At 33.3% G+C, this 13,877-nt stretch overlaps 1 protein-coding gene across 1 annotated transcript; it reads right to left on the bottom strand.

Moving 5' to 3' along the window:
* Positions 1–8,470: 8,470 nt before the first annotated feature.
* On the bottom strand, positions 8,471–13,192 carry LOC124355947. The gene is made up of 2 exons (XM_046807098.1): positions 13,009–13,192; positions 8,471–10,006 (listed from the first exon to the last, which is right to left on the bottom strand). The coding sequence occupies exons 1-2, from the start codon at positions 13,054–13,056 to the stop codon at positions 9,710–9,712; spliced, it is 345 nt and encodes a 114-aa protein (XP_046663054.1). The 5' UTR covers positions 13,057–13,192; the 3' UTR covers positions 8,471–9,709.
* Between the last annotated feature and the right edge of the window lie 685 nt (positions 13,193–13,877).

Here is a 13,877-nt window from a genome sequence, read left to right as displayed (position 1 = left end):
TCGTAAATAAATCTTAAGCGTTAGCTAATCACATAGAGGCACTTTCACATATATATTTAGGAGACTGAAAGTGCCTATATGTGATGTGATATATATATATATATATATATATATATATATATATATATATATATATATATATATATATATATATATATATATATATACTTACCTGACGATGATAATAACTGTAACATATGTACCTGACGATCGGTTTTAAGATCATTGAACTAAAAAAAATATAATCTGAGAAAATTTAATGTTGCATTTATTATTTTTATTTAACCTTCTTAAACCCTCTCTTTTTTCGTCCTCAGTATAAATTAACGCAGCTAACGATCTATTTCTTTTTTAGGAAAAATTTCAAAATTAATTTCAAGAAAAATCAGTGTTGTGCTTATAAAGTACAAATTGGCTATCATCTCCTAAACTGTAAACTTGTCTCATTAATCTTGCTACTGGGTCATTCCAACTTTACTGAGTCTTAAAGTATATTTTTACTGATCGTATTCAATCAAACTAACACTTAGTAATGCTTAAAATGTTTACAAATTTTGTAAAACATATAAAAAATAGCAAAATTTGAAATGCACGGAAATGCTTATGTTTTTAGCGAAAAGGACCACGTTAAGTAATCAGCTTTTAAATTTTCCGATTACGAAAACAGCAGTATTCCTAAGAATTTTTTAACTAAATTTATTCCAAAATTTCGATTCTGCCTTACCTCTTCTCAGAAATAGCGAAATGCTGAAAATCTTCGGCAAGAAGAGGGCTTCTTCATTCAAAGAGTTGTCGGTACACAGGATCCAGCTCGAGTGACCTTAAATGTCACGTCCACACTAGACGCTCGTATCCACTTGAAACAATTCACAATCCAGATGAAACAGCCAACTCTTATCAGCCGATACTGGTGAAGGGTCAGTTGGTGCAACGTAACCCATATCGATGCCATATAGAATGTCTGCAGCGCCCACGCGGGTGGATAGGCAGTTTTTGCAACCCCGAAACTGTTAATGAGTATCCGAGCCACGTCAGGCGCGCTTCTAACGTAGAAAAATCCAAAATTTTCGGTTGACTAAAATCTCGATCAGTAGCCAAACAGATTACGTAAACGTTACAGCAGTCAGAATAATTTTAAACATAGAGAGTCGTACAGTGATAACCTTAGGAGTTGGGGATTACTGACTCTGCCTTGCCTCTATATCAGCTGATACAGGTGAAGGGTCATTTTGATGTAACGTACGGGCTTATCAGCCATATCGATGCCATATAGAATGTCTTCAGCGCCCACTTGCAACCCCAAAACTGTTAATGAGTATCGAGCAAAAATTAGTAAAATTTTAAAATGCTACATAAATAAAGTGTACTTAATATTTCAAAAATTATTTTTCAAAATAAATACATTGTGATAAACTATGCTGAGTATTGCTCCATTCCATGCGATTTTTTTTATTCAAATAAATAATTAGCGTAGAAAAGTAACAAATGTAAAACTGATACACAAAATATGACATCTCCGTGGTTAGCGTTCTCGCTCGGTAAATGTTAGTAGACCTCAATATAGATCCGGTGGAGAGAGCATACATTTTTATTACTCTGCATTGAAACTTAATTATTTTATATTGCAATCCATACGAATATAAATTCAATAGACATTAAATACTGTTTGACAATGTATTTTACTTTAGAATTTAGAAAAATGTAGTCGTCGTTCAATCACGTGAGACAGATAATAAATAATGAACAGTCAAAAATTAATTGCTCTTGGTTAGCATGGATACCAGTGTCGTGTTTTGGTGGAATGATACTTTTGTTCACCAATTTTAATTGAAATTAAATTATACTGTTACCTTTATATCAGGCGATGGATTCAGTTACTCAATTAATTGTCAGTCAAAAACTCAAATTTTTCACTTTTTTATTTTAGTAAAAGTAAAAAATATTTGTTTTCCACACTTACAGTAAACTTGAAAGTATGGCTAAGTTGAGTTATTATTTAATAAAAATTAAATAAATGTGCAAGTTTAAATTTTTTTTCCGTACGATAACGACATACATATGAGTGAATGCTATTTTTAAATAAGTTATGTGTTTACAAACACCATTGTAAAATCTTCATCTTTTCCAATCACGTATATAATGAACTATATATATTTTCTTGTAAAGTTTATGAATAGCGGTGGGAATGGGTTGAGAGACTGTAGGGTGAAAGGCGATATCCAAATCGCTATATATTTAACGCTACCTTAAACCCCTTTTACCGCCATTGGTTCGTCCGATGTACTGGATCGACGATAACTTAATTTTTATTGCCTCGTAAAATTCTAACCATAACATAAACCTCCACACTTTATTCTTTCATTGGCTAGTTAAAATACAGTACTGATTTGTACCACAGTAAAACTTTTTGTGAAATATGGGGGTATTCGGTAACTAGCTAATGGTAATTAGTTTCCAATTATCCCAGTAATTAAGAAAGATATTTATAAGATATTCGTAATGTAAGAACGCAAGGTTATTAATAGAGGTGAAGAACTTTATTTTCATGTATTTTCTTCTCATGCGATATAACAGCTCTTGGGTTGAGTGAATGAAATACGTGAATTTTTCCGAATTTATAATTTTGGATTGTATAATAAGACTACGGTTATGTTGGAGATCGCATTCTTGATATATATTGGCAAACACCAAACGGAAACAGTTTTTGAACCTTCACTGTATAAGATTATAGAAGTTGTAGTTTAGAGTGGGGGTGTCAGTAGAGGTCACACCGCCAAGAACACGTGTAGAATTTAAAGTAGGCGTCTCACTAAAACATATTAATAATATTTTTACTGATATCAAAATTTCAGCAACACAGTCATATGAAAACCTGCTGTTGTCGGATCTCCATTGCACTGCTATGAATGAGTAAGCGTTTGTTAGTTTACTTCAGAGTCAAAAATCTGCTGGACAAATAACTTGAGCCACATATTTAAAAATAACCAACTAACTGCAAGGGCATTAACTTAACACATAAAGACACCAGAGTGTTTATATCCTTTTATAATGTTTCTACACCGCATCATTTGTCGCATTGTTTCTGTTTAATATTGGGAGTACTGATTAACAGAGTCTAATATTATGTTTATATTCATCGTTACATATTTATATAAACCTAATACGTATTTCTGTTTTATTCGTTAACAGATAACTGCATATTATAAACTATATGGTCTGGAACTCGCTTTGTAGCCCAATTTTTATAGTAATTCTATAAGACTGGAGCCTATAATTTTCACTTTTAAACAGGTTTAATGTATTTGCTAATACATTTTCTTTCCAGTATGAAGCAATTAAAACATCTTCATATCGGTTCTGTACTGAAGGAATATTTCTGATTTGACCTCTAGGGGAAAATATATAAAAGAGCACATCCCAGTGAGTAGTGGGAAACAGTATCAGATATTTACAGCGGCTATTATCACGTGAAGGTGATATTTTATGCAGCTCAGATGAAATAGAGTCGGAACATGACTGGAACTGTCTGACGTTGTTGGACTGTGTCTGATATTGCATGAGCGAGTTGGAAACATTTTTTGTATACTTTTTTAAACGCCACATATTAAAAAAAAAAGAATCATGCTGGTAGATTTATTTAGTCTATTAATGTTATCATTGTTATTGTTGTCGTTGTTGCATTATTATTTTTTACTAATTGTTATATTATTACTTATTATTGTACTATTGTTATTGATACCACCTTTGTTATGTTTCACACGAACAAAGGTGAAACATAACAAAGTTGTTTTAGTTATATCTTTGTTATGCCTGTTCATTTATTATGTCATAGGAATGGTTAGTTGTTGAATTTGGTTTTTCATACCGTACTATTTTTATGAACATTTGCTATTGTTAGTCATCTTAAGTAGTTTAATTTGCAAAATGGTTATACCGTGGGAATTTAAATAAATAAATAAAAGCTTCTGCAAATGCATGTATAGGTTTAGTAAAGAATAATATTTTATTGAGTTTCTGTAACTTTACGTAAGTTTGTTAATTTACCAAAATTCTATTTCTGAATCAATGATGATGTTATTATAAGTTGTGGATAATCATGTTTAGTCAAAACCTTGCTTTAAAATTGCACTCAGTATAAAATCTTTCTACTGTATATCAATAAATGGCCTGGAAATAAGACTTTCCCCTTTTTACTGAAGGTAACTAATTTTTGAAGAGTTCCTGTATAGATTAACACATAAGAATATTTATTTGAATCCTGTGTACATCGATACGCTTACATGGAACTTGCTTACCCCAGGTTAAACGGGTCGATCTTTATTTAAATTTGCTGTTCATAACGCAGATTTGAAAGGCGATAAGATTTTGGAAGTTTGTCATCGTTAAATGTCACAAAAATTCTACCTTCCCTGGTGCGTGTGAAGTGATGTCTTGTGATACCACTTGGGCTCATTGTCACAAGTTTGGACTTCATGCTGTTGGATCAGTCAATGGTTTCTTCGATTTTTGACGAATAATCTTTTTGTCAAATTTAGTTTAGTGTGAGGTTATGAACTGCAAGATAAGTTTTTTGTGCAAGTGTAATCATACGTATTACAGTTTTGAAACCTGAGGATGAGGGTAGATTTCGATCCTCGAAACATAATGTTCTATTTTTGTAACATATAACGATGTGACGTGTCCAGAATCTTATTATCATCCTTTTCCTCTTCTCCATCTACGGTTTTAATAGAGTAAAGTTCACTCAGCTGTCTATGAGCGACTAGCACGGTGATAGAGTGGTTCTGCTCTATCACCTCTCCCACAACAAAAATTGGACTCTACTGTTCACTCGACTGCCTACTCTACATTTCAAGTAAATTAGAAGTATTATTAGTAGCATTATTTGCATTACTAGTAGTAGAAGGTACTCTACTCAATCCAGTATTCTACCCGTACAAAACAGCCTTTAGGGACATTCAACATTTTTAATCAATCAGCTGATAGTCAGGCCTTTCGACAATACTTTGGTGGAAGGCAAGCGTAATCATTTTTATACAGGGCTACTTTGATAAACTCTTTGTGAAGAGTATTACACTCCTAAATGTCAGCAAGAATTTCGAGGGTTTCAGGCATGACTTAATGTACAAAAATTATTGAGAACGTAATTCTATGATATTAACATCGTTCTGGCTAAGTAAAGAAGCCAAATGAGACTCGGAAGCACGTGATTTGCCTCTATAAGTGGAGTTCGACTGTGTTTTAATGGCGGGACAGGGCTAGCAGGGTTCTCGTGTAGGTCGTTAATTGTTACAATGTTTGCTGAGTTGGAGTAGGGTCTTCATAAAATGCTATACTGTGTGAGAGATACGGGTTCAGCTTGCAAGCATAATTACACTTCGGTGAATGTATTGTTTTTCTCAGGTCTTGGTACCACGATCAGTGTATCATGTGTGCAGTTCATACGCTTCTAAATGGAATATTTCATTCATTCCCAGACGGCATTAAACAGTTTTTAAAGCATTTCAGTTCTAAAGATTTTAAGATTGAGAATAGTGTAGGTTCTATTTCTGCAGCCAGAATAGGAATTAGTTTAACCTAAAATATTTTACCTCTCTTTTTGGGGTCTGGTAACCACGTGTAAAGTGTTTTTTAACGTTTAAGTTTAAACGGCTAGAAATGTTCCCAAAGATTTCTTTTATCATCAGCTCCTAAAATTGTGATATAATCAATAATTTGAGGTGGAATCGGAGTTCTCCACCAAAGTTCCTCCCAAATGTCACACTTTTTACTTCCTTTTAGTTCCTATAGCATGCCATCTTTCAAAATAGTTTTTACTACACACTAAGCCAGGAAGTTCATTGACCGCATATGTACGATATTTCCTCTTGGAAAGGCCCTACGCGGATGTGGACAGGATTAAAAATTATAGAAGAGATCATTGTATCACAAAATAAAATCAGGTTTAAAGTTAGTGATATGGGCGCTAGTTGGTTTTTGTAAGGCTAATATCAATAAAATGATCAAATACATCATTATTTACATTCTTTATAGTTTCACTTATTTAGCTGATATTGACACCACGTATTTACATTGCCAGCATTATCAAAATTTTATTCGCCTTATTGTAAACTACGTGTCTGTGTTACATTAATTGTTACGGCATTAGTGTTATCTTACTAACACTTATTTAACATTGGGAAAGGATGAAAATGTAATCGAAAACAATTGACCAGTTTTGGATAAATGTCTATTAACCAAAGTGCAGAGAATTTTTAAGTTTTTAGAAGAACGAAATTCAATACTGGTGAATTTGAAATCGGCACCATATGATGGAAACTGGGACTTCACGTTACTGGTAATTTACGAGGGTATCATAACGCGAGAGTGCGTGGTAAGGAAATGTAGAAACCAAATTTTAAAATAGACTTTCGTCAATATATTTTTACTTTATACTAGAGAGCTCTTCATTACGAGCTTCCAAATCTCCAATGTCAACTTAATGAGAGTATAACTTAGTTAACGTTTGTGGTATGTTTGGTTACGTTACGTTAGGTTATGATATTAAACCAGCTGATTACTAAAACAAATATGATGCTCTGGCAATCCAGTAACTAAGTTAATATCAGCTTATAGTATAGGAGCTATCAACGTTTTCGAGAGAGAATTTCAGGTCAGCTGAAATTTTGATATGCTGTCTTTCTTGGTTTTTCGGTTGGAGTCCGGGCTATCTGGCTGGCGGTAGTGGGTTGCGTTTATTAATGCGCATCTTACCTGCACAGATAAAAATCCTGGAGCGCTTCGGCAAATAGACAACATGGCGTCAGTCTAAAGTCACATGTTTGTTTTGTGTTTGTGTTATTTGTGATGTTTATTTATTAATTTCGCTACAATCGCCAGTGGTAAAATGAAATGTGTTTCTGTAAAGGACATAAAGATAAAATCATTCTTTTCGTGGTTGATAAACTGAAGAAGTGCCAGGAAGTTTTGAATATACGTTTTTAAAATATAAATTAAAGTACCGTGACATTGAACTGCCTACTGAAATAAATGAGACAGGTGGTTGGAGAGAGACAGTTTGAAGTGCTTTTTTTTAATTACAGAAACACATTTCATTTTACCACTGGCGATTGTAGCGAAATTAATAAATAAACATCACAAATAACACAAAATCTAAAACAAACATGTGACTTTAGACTGACGCCATGTTGTCCATTTGCCGAAGCGCTCCAGGATTTTTACCTGTGCAGGTAAGATGCGCATTAATAAACGCCACCACTACCGCCAGCCAGATAGCCCGGACTCCAACCGAAAGAGCAAGAAAGACAGCATATCAAAATTTCAGCTGACCTGAAATTCTTGTTTTAGAAGCGTTGCTAGCTCCCGTACTATTATTTCTTTCTGATGATTACCACTCATTCATAAATTAAATGCATTATTTCTTCAATAGCAATTACATAATTTTGGCGTCATTTAATTACGAGATGGTCGAATTTTACCTGTATTTTCTGACTATATGCTGTGACTTACAAACGCATAGATGACAATCATTATGAATCTCAAAGTTTCCTTCATTCAAAAATTGCCTATGCTGATGTAGATCTGACTTTATTGTGTATATCTTATTTTCCTCACGTTTACCTTAACAACCCATAGCGGTAACGTTGAGAGTTTAAAATGCCTTATTATAATGATACTTAAACATAACAAACCCCAAAGCCTAACATTCAGTCCAACATTATGCTTGTCTAAAATACTAATTTTTAGAAACATTTAGTCAGGAGTCACTAAGTTTTTTTTTTTTTTTTTTTTTTTTTTTTTTTTTATTTAGTTATCATTCACATAATTTAAAGTATGTAAATCTACCTCGACTTTGTCAAATGCATTTACTGCGTTATTTTTACGTTTAAAGCCTTCAGAATTTTTGTTATACTGGACGAAATTCAAGACAAACTACAAATACTTGCTGATGAAATGAAATTGAAGACAGTATTTAAATGTTCTCTCACAAAACCTCATACACCTGGGTTGAAATAAACCGCTTAGGGAAATTCATCAAGAGGAAGTGAGGACCTGAGATTTCAGACTTAGTGTCAACCATCAGAGTGCAGAGATAGAGGGTAGAGATGATATTAGGGTTGGCTGGGGGATGAAAGCCGATATCTAAACCGCCATATATTTACCCCTCTTTGGAATTCTATTGACCACCGATGGTTCCTCCAATATCCTGAATCATGAAAATACCTTTTTATACCTTCAAAACCTGTTGCAAAATGCGTTATATATGTAGTCATTTTAAATTCCTCATTTAGATATTTTTTCTCACACGTAACGGGAGTTACATTTTACAAAATCCGTTAATTAGTTTGATGTTACTTATGTATTATTAGTATAGTAACATGGAAAATGTAATTATGCTATTGCACTATTTTACAAGTTCTAACAATACAGAGAGGTAGGGAAATAAATACCTTTTTTATGTAAAGTTATTTTAAAGTAATGCATTATATTAAGCATTCAAACTTTTCCTCTATTTCACCAGTCCTCTCGACAATAACTAGTACAATACTGCATTTATCATTTTTACTGTTGTTACTTATGTCACCTACAGTAACAACTAAAAAAGTTTTAAGCCAAATGTCCCCACTGTGAGTAAACGAATTCTAACTTCAACAGGGTCATTGCTCTCTAGGCAAATTGGAATAATTTATTTCCATAAATGTTCGTTGCATTTACCAAATCTTCAAATATTAATTGTGTAGTTTTGGTGAGAAGAAAGTGTGACTCCTTGGCTAAGGTAGTAGTTAAGTTAATCATGTTTATGCTCGGTTAGGAACAATTGTAAACATGTAGTTAAATTTCTCTTGGTGTAAAATTTATTGAGATGAGTCTACCTTTTTTTGTCCTAGATAGATTCTACTTCAAATTATACTTTAAAACTCGCCCATTTATGGGATGCCAGTATGTAGAATGTATTAATATCTCCAGGAAAATATTTTATCCAACTACAATTAATTCAATTCTTGGATTTTCATAATGTGTTGTTACACGAAATCCGCATTTAAATACATTTTATAACAAATATGAACAGCACTTTCGTAATCAAAACATACCTTAACAAATGTATTTGTAAGACTTCTTAGCTATGTCATCTTCCAGATACTGTTACAGATCGTTTTTTTTTCAATAAAATGATGACTTTCAAGAACTAAGGTAAAATATGTTGGTGAAAAAGCTTCGTAATTTTGTAATAAATTAGTAAAAGCATAGTAGTACGCCAGACCACATGAAGCGTAACAGGCTTAATTTAGTACAGAAATATGGACATTAAAAACTCGACCTTGCCTACGTAATAATTAAGCTGAATGTAAAACATCAAGTCTCTGGCTCAATAATTCTTGATATATCCTCCTTATTAAAAGATTTCTAAAACACTCGGTGAATCTATCTTACATAAAAAGTTAAGTTTTATGGTGTATTAATTAAAAGCTTATAGTTCAATTCGCTCTCAATATACAAAATATATACAGAAAAAACACGTCCCACCTACCTGAGTGACACTATAAAAAATTTGAGTTCTGTTTAAATAAGGAATTAGAGAAACCTTATCATTTATTAGGACAAATAACAAACATATCATATTATAAAAACATTTCAAATTACTGTACGCACACAATTAAATATAACTAAATATAACTGTTAGTGAGCTTCACAAGATTACTCCCTGCGTTTAACCACTTTGGGTCAGTTTCGCAAAGATGGACATAAGTCCACTGGTAAGGTCGTTGCCCAATCTCTGAACAGCAGTTCCGAGATCAGTGGTGGTCTTATTGGTAGTAGTCAGTAGACCTCCCACCGCCTCATTGACGTCGCTGGGCTGTATGAGAACGTCTTCGACGAAACCCACTGTGCCACTCACAGCATTGAAGGCTGTGTTAGAGACTGCGTCCGAGGCTGTAGATGAGATGTCCCTCACCGTGGCACTTGCAGAATTCACGGCCCCAGAGATGTCCTGGGTTCTCGATACCTACAGAAAATGTCGTGAAATCGGTAATAAAATAATATGCAAAATAAGGCATATGTTACTTTACCGACAGTTGTTTTTTAATGATAACAAGTGATTTTTACAAGGATTAGTATAAAAGTTTTTTTCAATAGGAAAAAGTTCAGAAACCCCGTAGTAACACTACATACAGGACGGATAAGGTTGGGGTTATAGCTGTTTCCTGTCGACATCCCAGAGGAGGGAAGCGGGCTGCATCTCAATCATGCCACCTTGGAAGAAGGGAATTCCAGATTTGTTCCAACCTCTCCAGTCAAAACGGACAGGGGACATCAATTTTTCATTCTCAAGCCTAGTAAAATTCTTTAACATTAAGTGAGCTTCACCCACTTCAAAAGTCATCCTTCGCAATGTACTAGACCTTTCGATTCGACCTTTCACTCCAATATCTGTACATTTGCGGTTAGTGATATGTTGTTCCTGGGTTGCCCAGATTTTAGTATTCTGATACGTTGCCTGTATGTCCTTTATAGAATCGTAAGCTATTTGACCGATCATTATGAAAATTTCTATGTACATGTATTTCTATAAAGATATGTTTTCAAAGCACCTGCACGCTATAAACTGCAACTACAAGACAGTTAAGTGTATTAAATAGCCAAACACTATTTTAAGGCGCTAAGTTATGATGTATATTCGTCTTTAAGATAAATTTCTGCTTGACATTAAATCTTGTTAGACCACACATAATAAAGTGCGCGTACAATGGCTATAAACATACACAAATGTTCTTGATCGTGGAAACAAGTTAAACTCTACCAAAAGCTTATGAAAAGCGTGTGAAGCAGCGGGAACAGCTAGTTTTAAATAAAATACAGGGCAAAAAATATTAGAATACTAAAGAAATTAGTCGTAAGTTTGAATAGTAGTTTAAAACATGTTATGTAACTTCTAAACGAAGGATTGGAGTTCGGTCGGAGCGATGTAATAAAGGCTATATTGACTTAGACTGAACCGGCTTCCGCGACATTACATTAGACTCGGTGCTTTTCTCGATCGTGTTTTATACTTTTGGTTCGTAACAATAATTGGCATGAGTAAGAGAACCTTGCCTGAAAGTTTGGGTACTGGACCATCGTAGGGCTTCCGAGCCTTACGTATATCCCTACGGATATTACGTAATCTGGACGGGAACTAGGTGGAAAAGGGTTTTCGTTCCTGCAATACATTGTATACAGAATGTTCAAGTGGAGTTAGATAGAGTGAGATTAGAAGATCGAAGGTCACAAGGGACTTTCTATAAGTAGGAAATATTTGGGTTTTGCACATTTAATAAAATTCTGTTTCTCATCAAATTTGATGTTTTTACAATAATACAAATGTATAAAAACAAATCTGAGTTTTTTGTGAAGTTGATTAATAAATTTAAAATATAGTTCCAGTTTTACATGACTTTAAGCGAATAATCATAGGAACATGCGTGGTATATATTCTTAGGATATATGGAAAGTGACAATTTTCAGAGGAAAGCATATTAAATTTGATTAATATTCATTACAGGTATTCTTTAAAAGACGTGGTAAAATTATATAAAAAGAGATTAGAAATTATAGAGACTAACTTGTGAATATTTGAATCTCTTTAATAGAATAGATTCACATTTTATGATAGAGATATATATTTGAATCTAGAAAAGTATTTATATAACTTTGGAACAAATTATATTTCATTTTTAATTTGACTTTAAATTTAAGATATTCTTTCTTTGGACCATTTTTGAGGTTTTATTCAATAAGATAAACTTTCATTTGCGAGCTTATGAACTATAACTGTTTCCAAATAATTTGATTGTGTTTTAAGTGATACTTTAATCCGAATACACCATAGTTTATACCATACTCAACCATAACTCAAAATCAAAGCCAAATCATGAAGAGTATTAATTTTAAGCTTAAATAACAGTAAATTTTGAACCTCTTCTACCATAAATTTTGGAAATTTAACGGTTCTTTTAACGCGTATTTAATTTGTTTCCATTATTACGAGTATTATAGTTCGATTGCAAAATTACTTCAGTTAGGAGTTTTGTTCAAACAGTGATATGAATGGAATATAAATATGTTCCATTATAGAAAATAAATAAAATTGTTATCAGTAAAAGATAAACTTAAAGAAAAGGATGAAAAAACTAATTTGATACAGTTTTGCAGTAAAAGAACAAATAATAAACACTTGTCAGTCCCTTATGTCCACTTATGTTCAGAAACTGGTTTGTGGGTGTTCATATATAAAAGGACCCCCCCCCCCCAGATGTAAATTTTCAAGTAACTTTGACATGGACTTGTATTGTTGTCAACTTTGACTTCGGCGGGTTGATTAGTTATGTCTTAAACTGATGTCTTAGCTTATTGACACCCGAATAAGAGAGTTGTGATCCTCGAAACGTAATGATGTGATATGACGGGGTGGGCAGAATATCAGCTGGTTTTTGACAAGAGGTGAGTCAGCGCTGTACTCTATAGGATGGTCTGTTTCATTAGCCAAGGACTAGTTTAGAGGCAGGGGAAAATGGCATATAGACACTTTGGGCCAAATAATGTAATGATCTGCCTTCTGGAATAAAAACCCTCAGCCACTTAAAATTTAAGAAAAGTGTTGCAGGAATATTTAACTGATTAATTTTACTCGTATTTTTATTTTTTGTGATCTATTTGAAATGAATTTTGTACACTTTGACAGGAGTAGCCATGTAAAGCAGAGTTTTTACTTTGATGAGCGCTCGACCAAGAGAGACATTTTTATTTATTATTTGCTTTATTAACATATAGCAGTAAGTAATGTCCTAAATCCTATTAAATTTCAAATGATCAATCCTGGATAATAAATTGAACTATGAATTCCACCATGCTTCATGCTATATGTTAATAAGAATTCATAAATGTGGTACAATAGTTACAATAGCCTTTTTAAATGTTATAATGTAATATAATTCTTATTGTTAGTAATGGGCATAATGACATGCTTACCACCACAAAAATATAGAGCAAACCCAATCCAAAAAGAATACGTGCCATTATAGAGAACTTGTGATGATGAAACTTGACAAAGAACTAACTTCTGATTGCATATCGCAAGCAAACCGAGAGTGTCGACCATAAAGCAATATATTCCGCAGCACCAAACATTTTAGGCGGGAAAAGCGGCTACTATCGCTACCGTATCACAGTCAATATTATACTAGCCCAGTAAAAGTACCGTTTATTTAACATCTTCCGTCGTTATCGAATTTTCTGAGTGTAAGCATATGAAATTGGTAGTATAAATTTGTCACTTATTTAAACATAATTTTTTTAAAGTACAAACTTATTCTTATTATTGGTATTACTAATATAATAATATGAAACATTTTGTCAATACCGCAGAGGGTTTAAAGTTAGGTGTTTGGAATACCCAAAAGATTTCATCTAAAAGATATTACCAGGGAGGGAGTTGAGTAAATTATGAGAATAAGTAGACCAGGCGGATTGGGTCATCAAAAGTTGAGTTAACGGAGGTTAACTGAACCGATGGTATAATCCTTTACCAGAGGAATAAATCTGCGGGGCGTAAAATTATTTCAGAAGTCGACCAAATATTTTTTTATAAATTAGCTAGTTAAGAACCTTTGCGAAATAAAATTCTCCACCCTTAGTTTAGCTACCAATGTCTCATCCATCACTTTTTGACAACAGAGTTAAGTTCATAATCTGAATGCGTCTTCTAGTTTTGACAGCCTCATGTGAAATCTACCTTTTTTCCCCGACTGAAAGGAAAGGGATAGTTTAATTTACCCTCTACTTTACCTCAGTCGAATCTCCTTTGTTCTGTTCGTAAATGGTTTTGAATCATCTCCTAA

This window comes from Homalodisca vitripennis, chromosome 1 (genome assembly GCF_021130785.1).
Source record: "Homalodisca vitripennis isolate AUS2020 chromosome 1, UT_GWSS_2.1, whole genome shotgun sequence".
Lineage (NCBI taxonomy): Eukaryota > Metazoa > Arthropoda > Insecta > Hemiptera > Cicadellidae > Homalodisca > Homalodisca vitripennis.
The sequence above is the reverse complement of the archived record's forward strand: the minus strand, read 5'-3'. Positions and strand labels throughout refer to the sequence as shown.

What these genes read in the sequence shown, in the direction of transcription:
- LOC124355947 (XM_046807098.1), bottom strand. Translation starts at nt 13,056, where the DNA reads ATGGCACGTATTCTTTTTGGATTGGGTTTGCTCTATATTTTTGTGGTG. An exon ending in TGCTCTATATTTTTGTGGTG is followed by an intron (nt 10,007 to 13,008) that starts GTAAGCATGTCA and finishes CATTTTCTGTAG; the next exon opens with GTATCGAGAACCCAGGACAT.